We start from the raw sequence: 24,539 nt of genomic DNA, 5'->3' as shown, positions 1-24,539 counted from the left end.
TCTACGTAAACATAAACACATACACCCCAATATGTGTCGGAAAAATTCAAGAGTTTTCAAATTATAACCATCACTCTGAAACGATCTTTGAAAATGTCAGTAAATCTATACTGATGATATACTCACTTGTGGCTTCCCACTCTGACTTACTTAAGGTTCCCTGAAATTTAAAAAAAAAAGAAAGAACATTTTAGATTGAATATGGAAGTACATAAATGTGTATTTTTCAATACTGGACACAAGTGCCCAAACACCCCTACTTCACCATAAATATAAGTTGACCCTTGAACAACACAGGTTTGAACTGTGCAGGTATACTTATATGTGTATTTTTTTTCAACAAACACAATACTGTAAATGTGTTTTCTCTTCCTTATGATTTTCTTAGTAACATTTCTCTAGCTTACATTTTTGTAAGAATACAGTATGAAATACATATACAAAATATGTATTAATTAACTGATCATGTTATCAGAAGGCTTCTGGTCAACATCTGGCTATTAGTAATTAAGTTTTCGGGGAGTCAAAAGTTATAGGCTTACTTTTGACTGCATGGGGAGTCACCCCCACACTGTCCAAGGGTCAACTATACACACAATTTACTGTTAATATTATTGTGACCTAAATATGTAAAAGAAATTAATGAGATTTTAATGTCATCCTCTGAATTCTGCTCTCCTGCCTAATTCTCTAAACCACTGATTCTCAACCAAAGGGAGAATTTGTGTAAAGAGGGTATTTGTGCATGTCTGTAATGGGAAAAAGCATCTATCATATATTTTTAACTTGGAAAATGAAAAAATAAAAAAGCCTATCTTGAAACATCCAATAGCATTATAGGAAGGAATAAGATTTTTGTGTTTTTACAAAGGAATCACAAAATCCGTATCATTCAAAGGAAATAAATTATGTTTAAAATAGTTACCAAAATATTAAAAAACATATTGACATAGTCATATATATGCTGCTTTGCACATGCACTAACAAGATAGAGTAACTAATGTAATTTTGAAGAAGTGATGAATGTAAATGATAGTCTAAGATGTCAGCAGAAATGTGTTATATAAGTATCTGTAATTTCTATTGATAACAAAGTCCCAGCTATATCTAATACCATTGTGGTACTATTGCACTCTTAATTAAAGAAAGTGTGAACTTCCATGCAGAAGTCAGTGAAAATGGAGATGTAATTTTTCTTCATGTAAGTTCATGAGCCCGTGAATTTTATCTATGGAACACGATGAGTCAGCAGTGCCTAGGTTAAGATATAATAATATAGGCAAAACCTCTCCATCCAAGCTTGTAACTTTCTCCCCATCCTTACTGCCTCAGATATAGCACTCCATTTTCAGTATTGAAATATTTTATTTTCTATTCTATGGTTCTAAAAAGGGGAAAAAGACTAACATGTATCTGATTTGTAAACCAATGAAATAATTTCGTAAGTTTCCATATAAGCTTTCCTTTTGTTTTCTATAAAACATGCTATACATGAAAACTTACCAAAGGTAACCTTACTTGACTGTTCTTCATGTACTCTACTGCATGTTCATAGTCATCCACCTTCTCGGAGGCAAGTTTGGAATTCTCGTTTGCTGGATACGGCTAGGGAAGCAAATGAAATTCCTAGTTAGAAAATTAAATGAAACTTGTAATTCAGAATTAAAAACACTTAAGTCACTAAAATAAAATAATTAAGAAAATAATCCTTAAGTATTATTTCAGGAATATAAACTATACATACTTTTGAAATATGAAAAAAAAATGGGAGACAGGGATCCTCTCCTAACAAAGTAGCTGTTATCGATACTCAACTTTGATGATAATCATAGAATATTTACAGTTGCACAAAACTGTACCATTTATTTAATCACCTCCAAGGACCACTTAGCAGCAAACACTTGCATCTCCCTGGCTCCCAGTGAAAGACTTTTTCTGTTATAACACAAAGCTGAAGGAAGTTATTATCAAAAGAGCTAAATATTAACTTAAACATTACGGTGACATATTAGCCATCAGAAGCATGAGAAGAAATTAAAAATAATACAAATGAAAAACTCAAAAGCCTGGGGGAAGATGGTGGTGTAAGAGTAAGAGGCCCAGAGGCTCACCTCATCCCATGAATTCAACAAAGTAACTATCAAATCATCCTAAATACCCCAGAAATCGATCTGAAGACTGGTAAAACAAACTCTACAACTAAAGGTAGAGAAAAGGCCACACTGAAGAAGGTAGGAAATGCAGAGACATGGTTTGGGAAAAACAGATTGTGGCCACTCTGGTGGGGAGGGAGCTGTAGTCGCTGAGAAGGGTGAGAAACACACCAACACACAGGGTAGCATACAGGGAAAACAAATCCTCATAGTATTTGGCCTGGAAAGTGAGAGGGCCTGAATTTCATGAGTTCCTGCAACCAATGGGGCTTAAAGCCTGGTCAGTGTGCGTGGCTCTAGGAGAGCACTCGGAGGAGGACATTCGGGCTGCTAATGGAGAAAAGGCAGGGCAAACAGCCTGCAGACATATAACATGGAAACAGCAATCTGAAGAATGCCTGGGGCACATAGTGGGAAGGTTAGTTGCTCATCTTGGAGCATGCCCCAGAGAGACAGCGATCAGAGATCCCCTCCAAGAATACAGGAACTGGCTGGCACCATTTCCCTTCATGGTTCCTCAGCATAAACACCAGCCATCTGCAGGAACCAGTGCTCGTAAACACTACCTAAATTGCTTAAGACAATCCTGACCCTGCCTACACTCTGGTGGAATGGCCCTTCCCGGGCACCCTTGCCTCAGTCCCAGTGTGGTGGGCCCCCTTCCACAGAAGATGGGCCCAAACCCCTATCCACACCACATCTCCCTACCTAGGAGTTTTGCAGGGCCTCAGTTCAGGCAGCAGTGGCAAGAAGTCCCATTTCACAAGCAGACAAGAGCACACCTTGATAAAATACACATTCAAGCCAGGGAACAAACACTGCTCACAACAGGAAAAGACAGCCTCTACAGATGACTCGCCTAAAGGACAGAGAGACCAGATCACAACAGCAGAGCACACAAAGCACACAGACACTCCTGGACACACCAGGCCCTGGGGACCAAGGGGCACTACATGGCAGAGTACTACAGGACCTCTCTTCATATAGCCATTTCCTCAAGAACAGGAGATGTAGCTAACTTTCCTAACACACAGAGACAAAAACAAAATGAGAAGACAGAGGAATTTGTCCCAAATGAAAGAACAGGACAAGGCCATGGCTGGAGATCTAAGAGAAACAGATATAAGTACACACTTGATGGAGAATTTAAAGTAATGATCATAAGGATAGTCACCTGACTTGAGAAAAGAATGGAGGACATCAGTGAGACCATTAACACAGATAAGGAATAACACAGAGATAAAGGGCTTAAAAAATGAAATGAGAAACATGCTTGATGGAATGAACAGCAGGCTGAAAGAAGCAGAGGAACAAATTAATGACCAGAAGACAGAGTAATGGAAAATAATCGAGCTGAACAAAAGAGGAAAAAAAAGAAATATATAAAAAAAGAATAAACTTAGGGAACTCAGTGACCCCATCAAACATAATAACATTCATATTATAGGAGTCCCAGGACAGGAAATGGGGCAGATAATTTATCTGAAGAAATAATAGCTGAAAACTTCCCTACTCTGGGGAAGGAAGCAGATATGCAGATCCAGGAGGCATGGAGAATCTCCATCAAAATCAACAAAAGCAGATCCACACCAAGACATGCTGTAATTACATTTGCAAAATACAGTAATAAAGAAAAAATATTAAAAGCAGCAAGACAAATGAAGTCATTAACTTACAAGGGAAAACCCATAAGGCTAGCGGGAGATTTTTCAACAGAAACTTTGCAAGCCAGAAGGGAGTGGAATGACATACTGAAAGTACTAAATGGGAAAAATCGGCAGCCAAGAATACTCTACCCAGCAAGGCTATCATTAAGAACAGAAGGAGAGATTAGAGAGTCTCCCAGACAAACAAAACTAAAGGAGTCTGTGACCACTAAACCAGCCTTACAAGAAATATTAAAGGGGACTCTTGGAGTTGGAAAGGAAAGACCAAAAATGAAAGAATGAAAGTAGAAAACACAAAAGCAATAAAAATGAATGTTTCTGTAAAAACTCAGTCAAGGAACTCACAAAATAAAAGGATATGAAATAGGACACAAGATACCTAAAACCTGGGGAGAAGAGGAGTAAAGAATGGGTTCAAACTTAAACAACCATCAAATTAATACAGACCCTATATGCAGAAGATGTTATATACACACCTAGTGGTAACCACAAATCAAAAACCACTAACATGCAAGGAATAAAGAGAAAGAAATCCAAATATATCACTAAAGAAAACCAGCAAACCATGAAAGAAGGAGAAGAAAGGATCAGGGAAAATCTGAAACAACCACAAAACAAGTAATAAAATGGCAATAAATACCTATCTATCAATAATTACTTTGAATGGAAATGGACTAAACATTCCAATCAAAATACATAGGGTGACAGAACGGATAAAAAACAAGACCCATCTATATGCCACATACAAGAGATTCATTTTAGACCTAAGAACACCTACAGATTGAAAATGAGAGGATGGAGGGCATCTGGGTGGCACAGTCCATTGAGCGTCTGACTCTTGGTTTCGGCTCAGGTCATGATCTTGGGGTCCTGGGATCAAGCCCCGCCTCAGGATCCACACTCAGCATGGAGTCTGCTTGGGATTCTCTCTCCCTCTCCCTCTGCCCCTCCCTGTCGCTCATTCTCTCTCTCTCTCAGTAAATAAATGAATAGATCTTAAAAAATAAAAAGTGAGGAGATAGAGAAACTTTTATCATGCAAATGGATGTCAAAAGACAGTGAGGGTAATAACAGTACTTATATTGCACAAAATACATTTTAAAACAAAGACTGTAACAAGAGACCAAGAAGGGCAGTAGATAATAATAAAGGGGATAATCCAACAAGAAGTTATAACAATTGTAAATATTTAGGCCCCCAACATGGGCGCACCCAAATACATAAAACAGTAACAAACATAAAGGAACTCATTGATAATAATACAATAATAGGTTACTTTAACACCCCACTTATATCAATGGACAGATCATCTAAACAGAAAATCAACAAGGAAACAATGGCTATGAATAACACACTGGACCAGATGGATTTAACAGATATACTCAGAACATTCTATCCTAAAACAGCAGAATACACATTCTCTTCAAGTGTACATGAAACATTCTCCAGAATAGACCACACATTAGGCCACAAAACAAGCCTCAACAAATTTAAAAAGATCAAAGTCATACTATGCATCTTTTCTGACCACAATGCTATGAAACCAGAAGTCAACCACAAGAAAAACTCTGGAAAGACCACAAATACAGGGAAGTTAAATAACCTGCTACTAAACAATGAATGGGTCAACCAGGAAATAAAAGAAGAAATAAAAAAAGTACATGGAAACAAATGAAAATGAACATACAATAGTCCAAAACCTTTGGAATGCAGCAAAAGCGGTTCTAAGAGGGAAGCTTATAGCAATACAGGCCTACCTCAAGAAGAAAAATCTCAAATAAACAACCCAACCTCACACCTAAAGGACCTAGAGAAAGAACAACAAAGAAACGTAAAATCAGCAGAAGGAAGGAAATAATAAAGATCAGAGCAGAAATAAATGATGTAGAAACTAAAAAAACCAAATGAACAAAAAGCAATGAAACTAGTTGGTTCCTTGAAAAAAATCAATAAAATTGATAAACCTCTAGCCAGACTCATGACCCAAATAAATAGAAAGAAAAGAAAGAAAGAGGACCCAAATAAATAGAATCACAAATAAGAAAGGCAAAAAATAACAACAAACACCATAGAAATACAAACAATTATAAGAGAACATTATGAAAAACTATATGCCAACAAATTGGACAACTCAGAAGAAATGGATAAATTCCTAGAAACATACAACCTACCAAAACTGAAAAAGGAAGAAACAGAAAATTTGAACAGACTGATAACCTGCAAAGAAACTGAATCAGTAATCAAAAAACTCCCAACAAACAAAAGTCCAGGATAGATGGCTTCCATGCAAATTCTATTAAACATTTAAAGAAGAGTTATATCTATTCTTCTTAAACTATTCCAAAAAACAGAAAAGGAAGGAAAACTTCCAAATTCATTCTACGAGGCCTGCATTGCCCTGATACCAAAACCAGATAAAGATACCACAAAAAAAAAAAAAAAAAAAAAGAACTACAGGCTGGTATCTCTGATGAACATAGATGAAAAAATCCTCAACAAAATACAGGCAAACCAAGTTCAACAGTACATTTAAAAAAACCATTCACCAGGATCAAGTGGGATTTATTCCTGGGCTGTAAGGGTGGTTCAATATTCCTGAATCAGTTCTGATACATTACATCAATAAGTGAAAGGATAAGAAACATATGATCATTTCAATAGATGCAGGAAACGCATCTGACAAACTACAACATCCACTCATGCTAAAAACCCTCAACGAAGTAGGTTTAGAGGGAACCTACCTCAACAGAATAAAGGTCATATATGAAAACCCAAAGCCAACACCATCCTTAATGGGGAAAACTGAAAGCCTTTCCCCTCAGAGCTCAGGAACAAAACAAGGATGTCCACTCTCACCATTTTTATTCAGCATAGTACTATAATTCCTAGCCACAGCAATCAGACAACAAAAAGAAATAAAAGGCATCCAAATCACTAAGGAAGAAGTAAAACAAGAAACAGACTTTTAATTACAGAAAACAAATGGATGGTTACCAGAGGGGAGGTGGGTGGGCAGGATGGGTAAAACAATGGATGGGGATTAAGGAGTGCACTTGTCCTAATGAGCACTCAGTGATTAAAATGAAAACTTAAAAAAAAAAAAAGTACAGATGAAAAACTTGAGTCAAAAGAGAACCCTGTGAGTTCAAGAAGATATGGAAAATAAGAGAGGAGCAAGATGGCGGAGGAGTAGGAGACCTGGATTTCGTTTGGTACCAGGAATTCAGCTGGATAGGGATCAAACCATTCTGAACACCTACAAACTCAACAGGAGATTGAAGAAAATAGCAGCAACAACTCTCTGAACAGAAAAGCAACCACTTTCTGGAAGGTAGGACGTGCCGAGAAGTGAATCCGAGGCGATATTCGGGAGGATAGACGGTGGGGGAGGGGGCCTCCGTCGGCCGCTTCTGGCAAGTGATAAAGCAGCAGAGCACAAAATTGGAACTTTTAGAAGTTGGCTCCGCTGAGGGACGTTGCTCCAGTGGCTAAGCAGGGGGTGGAACCCTCGCTTGGACAGTGTGGTCTCAGGACCCTCTGGGTCACAGAAAGACCGGGGGTGCCTGAGTGCGCAAATTTCCCAGGTATCGGAGCAGGGAAGCCGGCTGCAGAGACAGAGCCGAGGAGTGGACTCTCAGCTCGGAGTTGCCATAAACTGTGACGCTCGGCACAGTCGGGCCACTGCTCTTCCAGCAGGGACCCAACAAGCGGCAGATCTGGGGAGACTCCCCTTCCTCCCCCAGGAGGAGTGGCGCGGGAGCATACCGCAGGACTCTGTTGGGTTTGGAGACTCCACACGGGGCCGGGTGCCAGAGATAGAAACGCTCAGTCACAGGCTGGGTGAGCACAGAGTGCGGCCAGAAACCGGAGACGGGAGTGATTGACTGCTTTTCTCTGGGGGCTCACTGAGGAGCGGGAACCCTAGTCCTCAGCTCCTCCAGGGCGGAGACTGGGAGGCCGCCATTTTCACTCTCGTCCTCCAAAGCTGTAAGGAAAGCTTGCAGGGAACAAAAGCTCCCAAGAGCAAACCAGAGCAGATTACTCAGCTGGACCCCGGCAAGGGTGGGGCAATTCTGCCTCTGGCAACAGGCCCCACCCCCAGAAGATCAGTGAGAACAGCCAGCCAAGACCAAGTTTACCAATCAATGAGAACGGCAGAACTCCAGTGCTAGGGGAATACTGCACGTAGAATCCATGGCTTTCTTCCCATGATCCTCTAGTCTTTCAAAGTTAATTTTTTTTAACTGTCTTTTTTTTTTAATTTTTCTTTTTCCCTTTTTCAACCAGTATCAATCTCTTTTTTAAAAAATATTTTTTATTTTTCATTTTTAGAGTCATATTCTATCCTTTCATAGTAGTTACCCTTATTTTTGGTGTATATATATATATATATATATATATATATATATATATATATAAAGTTGTTCTCTCTTTAAAATTCTGGGATACAGTTTCTTCTAACAGACCAAAATATACCCTAAATCTCTAGTGTAAGGCTTTGTTCTAGTCTCCTGCCTGATCACATTCACTCCTTTTTTATTTGTTAATTCCTCTTCTTTCATTTTTCAACCAACTTATCAATTCATTTTATAAAATCTTTTATAATTTTCATCTTTACAATCATATTCCATCCGTTCATCATATTAACCCTTATTGTTGTGCATATATGAGTTTTTCTTTAAAATTTCGGGAGACGCCTTCTTCTAACTGACCAAAATATGCCCAAAATCTAGTGTGTGGCACTGATCTATGCACCAGCCTGATCATATTTGATCATATTCTTTTTTGTTTTGTTTTTTGTTTTTTATCATTTTCTTTTTCTGTTTTCTTTCCTTCCCTTCCTTTTCCCCCGGTTTCAGGTCTTTTCTGATTTGTTTAGTGTATATTTTCTGGGGATGTTGTTACCCTGATAGCATTTTGTTCTCTCATTCATCTATTCTCTGCTGGACAAAATGACAAGATGGAAAAAATCACCTCAAAAAAAAAGAACAAGAGGCAGTACTGACTGTCAGGGACCTAACCAATACGGACATTAGTAAGATGTTGGAACTAGAGTTTAATGATGATTTTAAACAAACTAGCGGGGCTTGAAAAAAGCATGGAAGTTATTAGAGAAACGCTTTCTGGAGAAATAAAAGAACTAAAATCTAACCAAGTCGAAATCAAAAAGGCTATTAATGAGGTACAATCAAAAATGGGGGCTCTAACTGCTAGGATAAATGAGGCAGAAGAGAGAACTAGTGACATAGAAGACCAAATTATGGAAAAAAAGAAGCTGAGAAAAAGCAAGATAAACGACTACTGGATCACGAGGGCAGAATTCGAGAGAGAAGCGATACCGTAAGACGAAACAACATTAGAATAATTGGGATCCCAGAAGAAGAAGAGAGAGAGGGGCAGAAGGTATAATGGAGCAAATTATAGCAGAGAACTTCCCTAATTTGGGAAAGCAAACAGGCATCAAAATCCAGGAAGCACAGAGAACCCCTCTCAAAATCAATAAAAATAGGTCAACACCCCGACATCTAATAGTAAAACTTACGAGTCTCAGAGACAAAGAGAAAATCCTGAAAGCAGCTCGGGAGAAGAGATCTGTAACCTACAATGGCAGAAACATTAGATTGGCAACAGACCTATCCACAGAGACCTGGCAGGCCAGAAACGACTGGCAGGATATATTCAGAGCACTAAACGAGAAAAATATGCAGCCAAGAATAGTATATCCAGCTAGGCTGTCAGTGAAAATAGATGGAGAGATAAAAAGCTTCCAGGACAAACAAAAACTAAAGGAATTTGCAAACACGAAACCAGCCCTACAAGACATCTTGAAAGGGGTCCTCTAAACAAAGAGAGAGCTTAAAAGCAACATAGACCAGAAAGGAACACAGACAATATACAGTAACAGTCACCTTACAGGCAATACAATGGCACTAAATTCATACCTTTCCATAGTTACCCTGAATGTAAATGGGCTAAATGCCCCAATCAAAAGACACAGGCTATCAGACTGGATAAAAAAACAAGACCCATCGATATGCTGTCTGCAAGAGACTCATTTTAGACCCAAAGACACCCCCAGATTGAAAGTGAGGGGGTGGAAAACCATTTACCATGCTAATGGACACCAAAAGAAAGCTGGGGTGGCAATCCTTATATCAGAGAAATTAGATTTTTAAACCAAAGACTGTAATAAGAGATGAGGAAGGACACTATATCCTACTTAAAGGGTCTATCCAACAAGAAGATCTAACAATCGTAAATATCTATGCCCCTAACATGGGTGCAGCCAGTTATATAAGCCAATTAATAACAAAAGCAGAGAAACACATCGACAACAATACAATAATAGTGGGGGACTTTAACACCCCCCTCACTGAAATGGACAGATCATCTAAGCAAAAGGTGAACAAGGAAATAAAGACTTTAAATGACACACTGTACCAAATGGACTTCAGACATATTCAGAACATTCCATCCCAAAGCAACGGAATACACATTCTTCTCTAGTGCCCATGGAACATTCTCCAGAATCGATCACATCCTAGGTCATAAATCAGGTCTCAACTGGTACCAAAAGATTGGGATCATTCCCTGCCTATTTTCAGACCACAATGCTTTGAAACTAGAACTCAATCACAAGAGGAAAGTCGGAAAGAACTCAAATACATGGAGGCTAAAGAGCATCCTATTAAAGAATGAATGGGTCAACCAGGAATTTAAGAAGAATTAAAAAATTCATGGAAACCAATGAAAATGAAAACACAACTGTTCAAAATCTTTGGGATGTAGCAAAGGCAGTCCTGAGAGGAAAGTATATAGCAATACAAGCCTTTCTCAAAAAACAAGAAAGGTCTCAAATACACAACCCAACCCTACACCTAAAGGAGCTGGAGAAAGAACAGCAAATGAAGCCTAAACCCAGCAGGAGAAGAGAAATCATAAAGATCAGAGCAGAAATCAAGGAAATAGAAACCAAAAGAACAGTAGAACACATCAACGAAACTAGGAGCTGGTTCTTTGAAAGAATTAACAAGATTGATAAACCCCTGGCCAGACTTACCAAAAAGAGAAATGACCCAAATCAACAAAATCATGAATGAAAGAGGAGAGATCACAACCAACACCAAAGAAATACAAACAATTATAAGAACATATTATGAGCAACTCTATGCCAGCAAATCAGATAACTTGGAAGAAATGGATGCATTCCTAGAGATGTATCAACTACCAAAACTGAACCAGGAAAAAAGAGAAAACCTGAACAGACTTATAACCACTAAGGAAATTGAAGCAGTCAGCAGAAATCTCCCAACAAACAAAAGCCCAGGTCCAGATGGCTTCCCAGGGGAATTCTACCAAACATTTAAACAAGAATTAATACCTATTCTTCTGAAACTGTTCCAGAAAATAGAAATGGAAGGTAAACTTCCAAACCTGTTTTATGAGGCCACCATCATCTTGATCCCCAAACCAGACAAAGACCCATCAAAAAGGAGAATTACAGACCAATATCCTTGATGAACATGGATGCAAAAATTCTCACCAAAATACTAGCCAATAGGATCCAACAGTACATTAAAAGGATTACTGACCACGACCAAGTGGGATTTATCCCTGGGCTGCAAGGTTGGTTCAACATCCGCAAATCAATCAATGTGATACATTACATTAATAAAAGAAAGAACAAAAACCATATGATCCTCTCAATAGATGCAGAAAAAACATTTGACAAAGTACAGCATCCTTTCTTGATGAAAACTCTTCAGAGTATAGGGATAGAGGGTACATACCTCAATATCATAAAAGTCATCTATGAAAACCCACAACAAATATCATTCTCAATGGGGAAAAACTGAGAGCTTTCCCCCTAAGGTCAGGAACACGGCAGGGATGTCCACTATCACCACTGCTATTCAACATAGTATTGAACTCCTAGCCACAGCAATCAGACAACAGAAAGAAATCAAAGCCATCCAAATCGGCAAAGAAGAAGTCAAACTCTGTTTGCAGATGATATGATACTTTATGTGGAAAACCCAAAAGACTCCACCCCAAAACTGCTAGAACTCATACAGGAATTCAGTAAAGTGGCAGGATATAAAATCAATGCACAGAAATCAGTGGCATTCCTATACACCAACAACAAGACAGAAGAAAGAGAAATGAAGGAGTCGATCCCATTTACAACTGCACCCAAAACCATAAGATACCTACAAAGAAATCTAACCAAAGAGGCAAAGAATCTGTACTCGGAAACGTATAAAATACTCATGAAAGAAATTGAGGCAGACACAAAGAAATGGAAAAACGTTCCATGTTCATGGATTGGAAGAACAAATATTGTGAAGATGTCAATGCTACCTAGAGCAATCTACACATTCAATGCAATCCCCATCAAACTACCATCCACTTTTTTCAAAGAAAGGGAACAAATAATCCTAAAATTTGTATGGAACCAGAAAAGACCCCGAATAGCCAGAGGAATGTTGAAAAAGAAAAGCAAAGCTGGTGGCATCACAATTCTGGACTTCCAGCTCTATTACAAAGCTGTCATCATCAAGACAATATGGTACTGGCAGAAAAACAGACACATAGATCAATGGAACAGAATAGAGAGCCCAGAAATGGACCCTCAACTCTATGGTCAACTAATCTTTGACAAAGCAGGAAAGAATGTCCAATGGAAAAAAGACAGTCTCTTCAACAAATGGTGTTGGGAAAATTGGACAGCCACATGCAGAAGAATGAAACTGGACCATTTCCTTACACCACACACAAAAATAGACTCCAAATGGTTGAAAGACCTCAATGTGAGACAGGAGTCCATCAAAATCCTAAAGGAGAACATAGGCAGCAACCTCTTCGACCTCAGCCGCAGCAACTTCTTCCTAGAAACATCGCCAAAGGCAAGGGAAGCAAGGGCAAAAATGAACTATTGGGACTTCATCAAGATAAAAAGCTTTTGCACAGCAAAAGAAACAGTCAACAAAACTGAAAGACAACCGACAGAATGGGAGAAGATATTTGCAACTGACATATCAGATAAAGGGCTAGTACCCAAAATCTATAAAGAACTTATCAAACTCAACACCCAAAGAACAAAGAATCCAATCAAGAAATGGGCAGAAGACATGAACAGACATGTTTCCAAAGAAGACATCCAAATGGCCACAGACACATGAAAAAGTGCTCAACATCGCTCGGCATCAGGGAAATCCAAATCAAAACCTCAATGAGGTATCACCTCACACCAGTCAGAATGGCTAAAATTAACAAGTCAGGAAATGACAGATGTTGGCGGGGATGTGGAGAAGGAGGAACCCTCCTACACTGTTGGTGGGAATGCAAGCTGGTGGAGCCACTTTGGAAAAGAGTATGTAGGTTCTTCAAGTTGAAAATAGAGCTACCATACGATCCAGCAATTGCACTACTTGGTATTTACCCCAAAGATACAAATGTAGGGATTTGAAGGAGTACGTGCACCCTGATGTTTATAGCAGCAATGTCCACAATAGCCAAACTGTGGAAAGAGCCCATATGTCCATCGACAGATGAATGGATAAAGAAGATGTGGTATATATATACAATGGAATATATTGCAGGCATCAAAAGGAATGAAATCTTGCCATTTACAATGACGTGGATGGAAGTGGAGGGTGTTATGCTGAGCGAAATAAGTCAGAGAAAGACATGTATCATATGACGTCACTGATATGAGGAATTCTTAATCTCAGGAAACAAACTGAAGGTTGGTGGAGCGGTGGGGGTGGGAGGGAAGGGGTGGCTGGGTGATAGACATTGGGGAGTGTATGTGCTATGGTGAGCACTGTGAAGTGTGTAAGACTGTTGAATCACAGACCTGTACCTCTGAAACAAATAATACATTACATGTTAAGAAAAAAAAAGAAGATAGCAGGAGGGGAAGAATGAAGGGGGGGAAATCGGAGGGGGAGACGAACCATGAGAGACTATGGACTCTGAAAAACAAACTGAGGGTTCTAGAGGGGAGGGCAGTGGGAGGACGGGTTGGCCTGGTGGTGGCTATTGAAGAGGGCACGTTCTGCATGGAGCACTGGGTGTTGTACACAAGCGGTGAGTCATCAAACACTACATCAAAAACTAATGATGTAATGTATGGTGATTAACATAACATAAAAAAAAGATAAGGAAAATAATCTAGCCTCCAAATTATGGGCAATCTCCATATTTTTCACACTCTCACACACACACACACATACACACAGAGCTTTGTTTTTAAGGCTATGTTGGCCAAATGCTTATTCAGATTACCTCAAGCACTACTTTTAACCAATTTTTTTTTTTTTTAAAGATTTTATTTATTTATTTGAGACAGAATGAGAGAGAGAGAGAGAGCACATGAGAGGGGGGAGGGTCAGAGGGAGAAGCGGGCTCCCCGATGCGGGACTCGATCCAGGGACTCCAGGATCATGACCTGAGCCGAAGGCAGTCGCTTAACCAACTGAGCCACCCAGGCGCCCTCAAGCACTACTTTTAATCCATTTCAAGTAGCATCCCCTTATCTATGAAGTACCCTGCTTTGTAATACATGTAAATCAAAACAGAATGAATTACATAGAATACTCAATATTTTTAACAACCATCCACTTTACAAAGGTTATATGTTCTTTGCAATTCCTTTGTCTTTTTACAGCAAACCAGCTAGCAAGGAACCACTTTAAACCTAGATCTTCCTGATGAATTTTTAAGAAAATGATCCAGAAATGTCTACTTCGCTATCTTCTCTTTTTTCTTGCTTTATATGTATCCTACAGTAAGCTCAGATATTAGAAATTTAGCTGTTTGCTGTTTAAGTACATGTTTTTGTACATGCAAAGCACCAAGGATGACAACCTACAGGCATGTGTGTGTGGTGATTTGTACACACACTTTTTCTAGTTTTTTCTTCTCCCTCAAAATAAAAACAAGCTTCTCCTGCTAATATAAAGCAAATACAAATATTCTTAATTCTAAAATACAGGAAATACAATCAATGAGGAATGTAACATTTTAGTGGTTTCAAAAGATAATTTAGGATTTAAAAAGGACCCCTCCAGTCCAAATTGGGAAAGTTGTATGGATGCAACTACAGCAGGAGATTTTTGTTTAAAAACCACCTATAAAAAACTAAAGAAAATATGAAGGTTAATAGCTTTGTGACCTTGAGCAAGTCATGTATCCTCTCTGGGCCTCATACTTCCCATTTTAAAATATGGAAGGTGACTGTTTTGCCTACTTTGTGGGGTAATTAGCAAAATAAATAAGAATATGCTTAAAGTAGTTTAAAAAATATTCTAAGTTGAATGAACTCTCTAAAGAAGTTTAATGATCATTTGATTAATATGACCCTGTTGATCAAGAATAAAAATGTTCACTATTTTAGACCTAATTAAATACTGAAAATGGACATAAGGAAAACAAACTAGTCAATGGCTATCTACTATATTTAAAACTTGTATAGAAGCTGTCATTGCTGCAATTAGGGAAAGCAGGAAGGAGTCCAGAAGCAGGTCCCAGCAACAATATGGTCTAAAAGACCAGAATCTTGCTAGATAGTCAGCAAAGAACAAAATTAGTCATGGTATGAGCTCATCTTAGACCCTGGCCAGGAAGATTTTAAATTACTAATGTGTAAAGAAAGGGCAATATTGTGAAGAAGTAGTGCAATTATGTACCCCAGGGGACATTTGGTAATACTGTCAGGAGTCATTTTTGGCTGTCACAACTGGGGGCAGGGGTGCTACTAAAATCTAGTGCACAGAGGACAGAGATGTTGTTGAACATCCTAGTGTGAATAGAACAGCCCCTCACAACAAAAAAATTAAAGTCCCAAATGCCAACAGTCCTGAGGTTAAGAAATCCTATTAAAAAGCCGTACTATCTAGAAAATAGAATTTGATGATAGCACCACTCATTCATTCATTCATTCATTCAAGTACTTCCTGAGTACCCACCAAGGAAAGGTTCTGTAATGAGCTCTGTCCTAGGTGCTGAAGAGTCTAGAGTGGTTCAAAATAATCTGTGTGATTTATATAAATATTTAGCATCTATACAGCCTTAAAAGGAATCTCAGAAACAGTCAAGCAAGTTTACGAAGATGTGGAATATTTATACCTTTTCTAAATACCCACCTCCAGGGCCTGCATTCGTTTTAACAGCATTTTATTTTCGTTGTTCTTAATCTTTTCTTCATAGAATTCCAGAAATGTTTTTTTGTAGACTAGTTTCATATTGTACTTCTTCGCCATTCTGTCCAAAACAGATTACTTAATGAAAACATTTCCAAAATATTTATAATTCCTCTAAAGTTTACTTTCACACAACAGTGACAATGTCTGGGCATCACCAAAAAAGCTATCATTATAAATTCACAACAGGATGATACAAAATGAATGAAGAGTAACATACCAGTAATTACATCTATACATAACATGCATCCTAAATCTCAATGAGTCACAGGAAACTCTATTACTGTAACAAATAGGTCAGGAAGTAAAATGAAAGGCTATGAGATGGGGATGAATAGCTATAAGGAACACTTTTCTATTAATTCCATTTTATTTAACTTGATCCCTCACAGTGGCATTAAAAACAACTGCCATTCCTTCTTAAAATATTCTCTTTCATCTCTTGGGTTTTCTGGCAAGATACACTATTTTTATACCACATCTTGGGCTGCTTCTTCACAATTTTACAAATTTCTTTTACCCAACTTCTAAATTTTAATATTCTGAAGAGTTCAGCCCAGAGCATTACTCATTTTCCCTTCCCTGACTTCACACAGCATGCCAACAGCTATCTGTAGCTCAGCTCTCTCGTCACACTCATTTACTCCACTGCTTCCTAGAAATCTCCACCAGGATGTGTCACAGCTATTCTCTACCTTTCCAAATCAAGGCTGAACCCCACTAGATTGTTCTGCCAATCTTTGCTATTTCAGTAAATCTATCTAATGATTCATGCCAGAAACCTCAGAGTTCTCCATGCCACCATCCTCTTCCCAATGTTCCACATACCACTACGTCCTCTGTTTACCTAAAAATGTTCTTCAAATAGTTCTTCTTAACCCTTCGTTGGCCACCATCTTGCTTTAATTACCACCACCACTCAGCTATACTACTTCGCTTGTTTCCCTACTTTCATTCTTATTCTCCCTCAACGAATTTTCCAACTGCAGCCGGACTGAGCTTTCAAAAAATACATACATGTCACTTCCCTCATCTACACCCTTCACTGGCTTTCTAGCACACTTAATAGGACACAATTCAAAAGCCTTTTGCATGGCCTCTAATGCGGTCATCTATAAAGAAATGGTTCCTTGAAGCGCCTGGCTGGCTGTCCATACAACCATACAGCATGTGACTTGATCTCCAGATCATGAGTTCAAGCCCCACACTGGGCATAGAGCTTAATAATAAAATAATAATAATAATAATGCTGCCTCATCTTGAGCCACTTGGGCCCTGATTCCTTACAACCCACACAATGGTTTTCCTTCAGCTCATTCACATATACTGCCCCTATACCTGGAACATTCTCCCTTCTAGTCTCCAATTGGTGAACTTCTTTTCATCCTTTAGATGTTGGTTTAAACATCACTTCTTCACAGATGGATTCCTTAAATACTCAGTTATATTAGCTCTCCCTGTTATACTGTTTTTTTTTTCCTACTGCATTTGCCAAAGTTTATAGTATCTGTATCTGTTGACAACATAAGGGGGCTGCGGATGATCTTAGGTAGCAGGTAAAGGAGGAGATGAAGGGAAAATAACTCTGAAAGGGTAGATGAGAAGGCCTATGAGGTGATAATGGGGAAAGGACAATGAAAAAGAAGATATCTGAGAGCCACTGGGATATGTATGTAAGAGGCATATGTAAGGCAGTGCTCCCCATGATTTGAATTAGCCCTTCTTGGAAAGACAACATGAGTAAAGAGTCTCTTTTACTCTAGGCAGTTCATTTTCTACCATAAGTCTCCAAAATAAGCCTTCAGAAATAAAATCAAGTTTTACACCTGAGAAATATAATAATTACAAAGAACTAAGACTCAATTTGACCAATTTGAATAGGTTTGCCACATGAAAGTTAATTATTTGTTCAGTTTCTTAATAAAAATGCAAAAGGGCATCTCAAAATCCTATGCATTTTCAGATCCTGTCTCATTGAACGTATAACTGTCTTACTAAATAATTCTTTAAAAAATTTAGATATTATAGTGATGACTTGTAACTTTACATGTGCATCACCATTAGGCAAATTAAGTAGAAAAGACTGCTAGTGCTTCCTAGCATTTAAAAAAACTTGCATTATGGGGCACCTGAGTGGTTCAGTTGGTTAAATGTCCAACTCCTGATTTTGGCTCAGGTCATGATCTCAGGGTCCGTACTCAGCAGGGAACCTGCTTGAGATTCTCTCTCACTCTGCCCCTCCTCCCCACCCCCGCCAATAAACAAATCTTCAAAAAAAAAAAAAACTTTCATTATATCCTTTATCTTTTTGGGCCTACTCAAATTACCAACTTTGTTAACCAAAAACACCAAGCTAACATACTAAACACATGTAATGACATACTAAAAACATTTAATTTCTCCTTTTACAAAGGTAAAGAGCAGAAACATTTCATAAGAGTTTACTAATGTTAAGGGGAAAAATGATTTAAATTTTTAAATTTTATAGTTTATTGTATAAAATTTTTATATACTGTAGAATCCTATAAGTCTTTTATCTATAATTTTATAACCTGACTGAGGCACAATTCAAATAATCACAAACTCAAAATAAGCAGCAAATAAAGCTCTTCTCTTTCCTCAGTTAACAAAAGACTTGTTTTTAAAAGTAAGAAATCAAGTTTGGTCAACTGTGACATGGCCTTATGACTCTTCCATTTTCCCTCTCAGGGAAACCCTAAGACCCAGGGGTCTCATGAGGCCTTGGAGCCTTATCTGATGAAGCCTGGTATCCCAACTTTCCCTGTGTCTGTAGTCTACTAGGACACCTAGAACCAGGTGCATGAGTGAATACATTCTTTTTGAATCAGGATTTTATTATCAACACTGCCTATGAGACATAGGCAAGTTCAAGACTACAGTGAAATGTAAAACAACTTTTAATACCTATCCTCATCAAAGGAGGAGCTTTGCTTTATGAAGACTCATTTTGTATTACCAAAGTTATTAACTCCTTAAAAAAAAAAACTTTCACTATTTGCAATGTCAGCTATTTTCTGCCACAAGATGAAGGCAACAGACTCCCTTTCTTACCTACAGGATAAAGTAATTCCAAGGATGAAAGAAAACTAACCAAGCAAGGCTGTAAGAGGCTATGGCATAAGCCTGAATTTGAGGTTAGTCTTTTTTTTCTTCTTTTCACAAGGCTATACTTTTTCTTTGGGTTCCATTTAAAATAAGGAATGAGCAGAAATACTAATTTTTTTTCTTTATTTCTCTTAAGGCATAAAGAGAAGAGTAACAGATTAATGACATTCTTACTCATTTAGCAATGGAAAATAGACCAAGAATTCAGGGACATCCACAACACCTTCCAAGTTGAAGTCATATTTGCAGCCAAATAAAGGATAATCTCCTTTCTTCTGAAACTTCACAGTATATATCTCATTCCCAAATGATTCTGTTTCCGAAGCTTCAAGGCGTCTTCTATTAAAGGTTATCCCCAAACCAAAATAAAAAGATTAAAGTTATTAGCTCAGACTTATTCTGATCAGATTATGCATGTGAAAAAACTACAGGATGCAATTTTTAAAAGATACCTGATCAGCTTTTTAACTGGATTTGAGCTACTTTTAAGAAGCAGTACATTAACAGATCATTAACAATCTCCCAACTAAAATTAGGCTGGAAATAGGTTTCACTATCATGACTACTGGCTAAGTCTTTGAGTATCTGATCTGGAGTTTGTGTAGCACTATAACCTCTGGCTGGATATAGCATCGGTCTCCAATTTACCAGTAAAAATGTTTTAAAGATTCATCTGGAAATCTATCTTTTGACCTTAAATGTTGAATATCTACTCAAATATATTATCAAAGTACTTCAGCCCTTATAAGATCAACATGACATGTTTTATAAACTCTATTTCTGATAAACATTTGCTACTTTAAAATAAGCTTAATTCTGAGTATCTTATAAACCACAATATATTAAAAGCACTTACATCAGTTCAAAGCTATTGGGAGTGGTACCAATAAAATAGCCTCCAGGGCTCAGTCTCTCACAAGCATTTCTGAGCATCATGTCAGCCTGCTCATAGGATTCAAATGAATAATGACAGACAAACTGACAACTGCAGATGTCAAAGCACATTTCTGAGTCACGAAATTTGTTAATCAAAAGTTCCTGAAACAAAATTAAATATTAAAAAGGGTCAAGATTTTGAAGTTAACTGCAATATAAAAACTTTTTACTAAGTTAATTTCTAGAATTAGGGTCCTTAAAATAAAAGTAGACATGCCTTCCCAACCACCTATCCTTTCTCTCATTATGTATAATGAGGTCCACAATGAAATGATCTTTTCTTTCTGGTTCAACAGAATTTGATTTCCATTTTCACAATAATTTAAAAACTAGGATGAAATCATGTTTCAAAATCTATCAACCAAATATGACATTTAAAAGAGCTGATGCTTTTATTTGGCTTTACTTCAAAGCTAAAGTAAAATGTTGTCGAACAATAACTTTGATTAAAAAAAAAAACACAAAGCTGGCCTTTGGGACACTTTTTAAAAGTGCAAAAGTGTTTTTAAAGGTTTCCAACATTCTAGCAGTATACTACCACTTTTCCGTCTCACTTTCACAACTACAAACAAAATGTGTAGGATTAAAGATATCCCTAAATAGTTTAATGAGCTAATGAGTCAGACAGAGCATTAAAGTTTAAGGTGAGATTTTCATTATTAAGTGCCTCCATAGTTCTTTAACTTCATAGTTGTTAAGAAATTCAGAAACAAGTGGAAAGTACAAAATATCAAATCCTAATAAATTACAAGGTAAACAAAATGTAAATTCAGTTCTATTTTAAAATACTGGAAAATAAATCTTGTCTGAACAGAAAAGCAACAAATGATTTATAAAGTTCAAATTATTAAAAACAAAAAACTCCCAGAAGTACTCAGTGGGTCATTTAAGGAAATTTATCATTAATAGAATTTCTAGCTGAAACTCAAAGTGCCATGTCCTGAGATTTTTAGTGTTTCAAAGTACATTTTAAAAGAACTAACTGGTTTTTGGGCGCCTGGGTGGCTCAGTCGTTAAGCGTCTGCCTTTGGCTCAGGTCATGATCCCAGGGTCTTGGGATCGAGTCCCACATCGGGCTCCCTGCTCGGCGGGAGGCCTGCTTCTCCCTCTCCCACTCCCCCTGCTTGTGTTCCTGCTCTCGCTATCTCTCTCTGTCAAGAAAATAAATAAAATCTTTAAAAAAAATAAATAAATAAAATAAAATAAAATAAAAGAACTAACTGGTTTTTAAAATGCATTATTCACCCAAACTAAAAATATTAAACATAAATTGACAAACTGAAAAAAATTCTGTACCTTTGAACAATCAGCAGTTACAAATTCTGCATTGAAAATATATTCGTTATCACGACAACGATTTTTCATGTCCTCATACCGTTGCTGACACTGTTTGACAGAAACATCAGCAATATCTGCAAGGGGGACAGGAGTTAGTAACTGGCAACAAAGACCCACAGAGATAAAATGTAAATGCAAAGATGGCTCAAATCTAGACAATAATCCTAACTGATAAACTTTAGCATGAAATCTATCCTTAGTAAAAGCAAAAAGGTTCTATTTCCTTCAAAAGAAAGTATCTGTTCCAATGCAAATGCCTTATTATTTTTCAAAAGGATTAAAAGCTTTCTCAATAGGTACTGATAACAGAAAAGTTCTATCATGATTTTTAAATGCTTATTCCAAGTTAAAAGCAGCAAGTTTAGACTCCAATTTGAATTATAAAACTTAAACTAGGGCGCCTGGGTGGCTCAGTCGTTAAGCGTCTGCCTTAGGCTCAGGTCATGGTCCCAGGGTCCTGGGATCGAGCCCCACATCGGGCTCCCTGCTCCGCGGGAAGCCTGCTTCTCCCTCTCCCACTCCCCCTGCTTGTGTTCCCTCTCTCACTGTGTCTCTCTCTGTCAAATAAATAAAAATCTTAAAAAAAAAAAAAAAAAAAAAAACTTAAACTATATGCCCAACTTTGAAAATATCGAGGCCCAACTTTGAAAATATCAAGTTTATTTTTTCTTAATAAAAAGTTATCTGCTTTTTCCTGTGTTGAGATTTGCAATGATGATACAAAAGCAACGGAAAGTAAAACTGGCACCTTATCATGAATACAAGGTAGTAGTGCACCAAATGATACAGGTAACACTTGATATCTTCTTCACCATTATAAACTAGCATGGGGAAAAAAAAAAGAACCCAATTTCATTTAAAAATGTTCTTGATAAAGCAGTAAAACTTGATTTTATTAACTCTTGCCTTTTCTTCAATATTCTGTGTAATGAAATGGAAAGTAACAGAACATCTGTGCTACCTAACAAAGTCTAAACAGGACTGGTGTGACTGTGTTGTGAGCTGTACTAGCCACTTTTGTTCACAGACAAGTGTTTTCACTTGAAAGAACGACTGACAAACTGGTTATTCAGACTTTATAATTTGGCAGACATTTTCCTGAAAATGAACAAAGTGAGCCTCTCACTTCAAGAAAAATAAAAGACAGTATTTGTTACCAATGATAAAACTTGAGATTTCCAGTGAGAATTATAATTTGAAACACTTGCATCTACCACCATGGGCTGGGCATCTTCCCAATACTTAAAACTTTTCTGATTGGTGGTAACATTAAAAAAATGTGATTTCTTGATGTCAACATTTAGAAGATCTGCATAACTTTAGTGAAAGTTATTTTCCAAATATTACAAAGTCTTGCAGGGCAAAAGATCCATTTAAAGCACAAGACAGACCAATGGATTTAAATATAACAAAATACAAAAATTTCCCTGACACAGATTCAGATGCCACACTATAACTACCGTTAAGGAACTACCACCTGTTGAGTTTGGATACAGTATGAAAGATGAATCTGCACAATTATCCGAAAGGACTGTTAAAATAGACCTTCATTTTACAACTACTCATCAAATAACACATCTCAACACAGTGAATGCAGAAACAGGTGTGAAAACCCAGTTGTCTCCTATTATTCCACAATCTAAAGGTATTTGGAAAAATATTTTTCAAGTGCCAGTCTTCTCGCTAAACTTTATTTAATGAATAAAAATATTTTTTTAATTCTCAATTTCTATAATCAATAGCTATAGCCGCATACACAATAGCTTTCTGTGATCCTCAATCTTAAAAATAAGGGTATACAGTGCTCATAAAACCAAAAAATTTGAGAAGTGCTAATTTAGGTCACTTCACAGGTGGTGCTATGCACTTCACCTCACTGGAAGAATATAACATCTGCTTGTCCCACTTTAGTGTTAAGGCTGACCAGTGGGTTCAGGTGCTTGATTCATTCAGTTATTAAATTCCTATCAACCTTTCTCACCTAATAGTTTTAGCAACTTTTTATGATTGTTGCTTAGATCTATTATTTCATCATGGGCGGAAAATAGTGATTTTCATCATTCCTACTGCACTTATTCATTTTGATTTTTTAATAGAGTGGAATTTCCCTTTTTAACCATTTGGTCACCTTGAAGTACAGTTCACATAGGGTAAGGAAGATACCCCAATCCTTAATTTATGAATTTCAGAATGACAAGTAAGTTTCCTAGCAACCTCCAAGGGTGAACAATGAGTTTTTTTCCTTTATTTGATATGTTTCAATCCACTGAAATCACTATTCTTTTTCATAATGAAACTGTCCTATCTTTGGCCAGTGGAAGTTTCAAGGTTGTGCTTTAGACATGACTTTATCTTTGATTACTTCCTTCCTTTTAGGGAGGACAAGTTATCCCAGGCTTATTAACTATTTTATGTAATACCATCAGTAAAGTCTCAAAACTCATTAAAAAAAAACACAAATCTCACACATAGCCCCAGATACCTTCTTATAAGATATTTTAGTGTCATGTGATACTGAGATTCTGTTATTTTCCAACTACCTGATTGATCACAAATTATTCTTGCCCATGTCATTATTTATCTTACCTGTACAAACTAGCTTGTTAATTCTTCCCTTTTTCCACTTGAGCAAATCTCCACCTTTACCACATCCCAGGTCCAAAACAGTGATATCACGTTTTTTTTTCTGTCGTACCTTTTCTAAAAATTCCCCTAAAAGAAATATAATAATAAATTACTATTTCTCCATTTTTACTATAGCATAAACTGTTATACCTAATAACCTACTGACACCTGTCTGACACTTCCTATAAACTATTACATGTTCATTTATGTAATTAATTCATAACTTTTGGTGAACATTTCAAAATATGACTAAGAGTTAGTTGACCTGATCCTCTAGCATTATGGATTAAAGAGTATACGTCTGATATTTTAGAAAGTTCAGACAGGTTTTTGAAGGTTACTTTTAGAATCTGACTCAACACTGAATAGCAGACATTTTAAATTCTAATTAATACAAGAAGATTCAACACTTGTTCATAAGAAAAAAAAATTACTCATAATTTTTGTAGTTTTCTCTTTCTAAAAACTAAACATTTAGCTTATAATAT

The 24,539-nt window shown here is 37.3% G+C and overlaps 1 protein-coding gene across 1 annotated transcript in view; it reads right to left on the bottom strand.

Annotated features, from left to right (window-relative positions):
* The window catches only part of RNMT (RNA guanine-7 methyltransferase), a 40,058-nt gene that overhangs the window by 7,974 nt on the left and 7,545 nt on the right, over nucleotides 1-24,539 (bottom strand). Inside the window, exons 4-10 of the mRNA XM_036082668.2 lie at nucleotides 24,013-24,138; nucleotides 21,385-21,500; nucleotides 20,009-20,190; nucleotides 19,327-19,491; nucleotides 15,970-16,087; nucleotides 1,504-1,605; nucleotides 127-160 (exon numbers count right to left, since the gene is read on the bottom strand). Coding sequence (XP_035938561.1) covers nucleotides 127-160; nucleotides 1,504-1,605; nucleotides 15,970-16,087; nucleotides 19,327-19,491; nucleotides 20,009-20,190; nucleotides 21,385-21,500; nucleotides 24,013-24,138 — 843 coding nt within the window. The remainder of the gene's footprint in view (nucleotides 1-126; nucleotides 161-1,503; nucleotides 1,606-15,969; nucleotides 16,088-19,326; nucleotides 19,492-20,008; nucleotides 20,191-21,384; nucleotides 21,501-24,012; nucleotides 24,139-24,539) is intronic.

Source organism: Halichoerus grypus, chromosome 13, assembly GCF_964656455.1.
Source record: "Halichoerus grypus chromosome 13, mHalGry1.hap1.1, whole genome shotgun sequence".
Taxonomy (NCBI): Eukaryota; Metazoa; Chordata; class Mammalia; order Carnivora; family Phocidae; genus Halichoerus; species Halichoerus grypus.
This window is presented reverse-complemented; position numbering and strand designations above follow the sequence as displayed.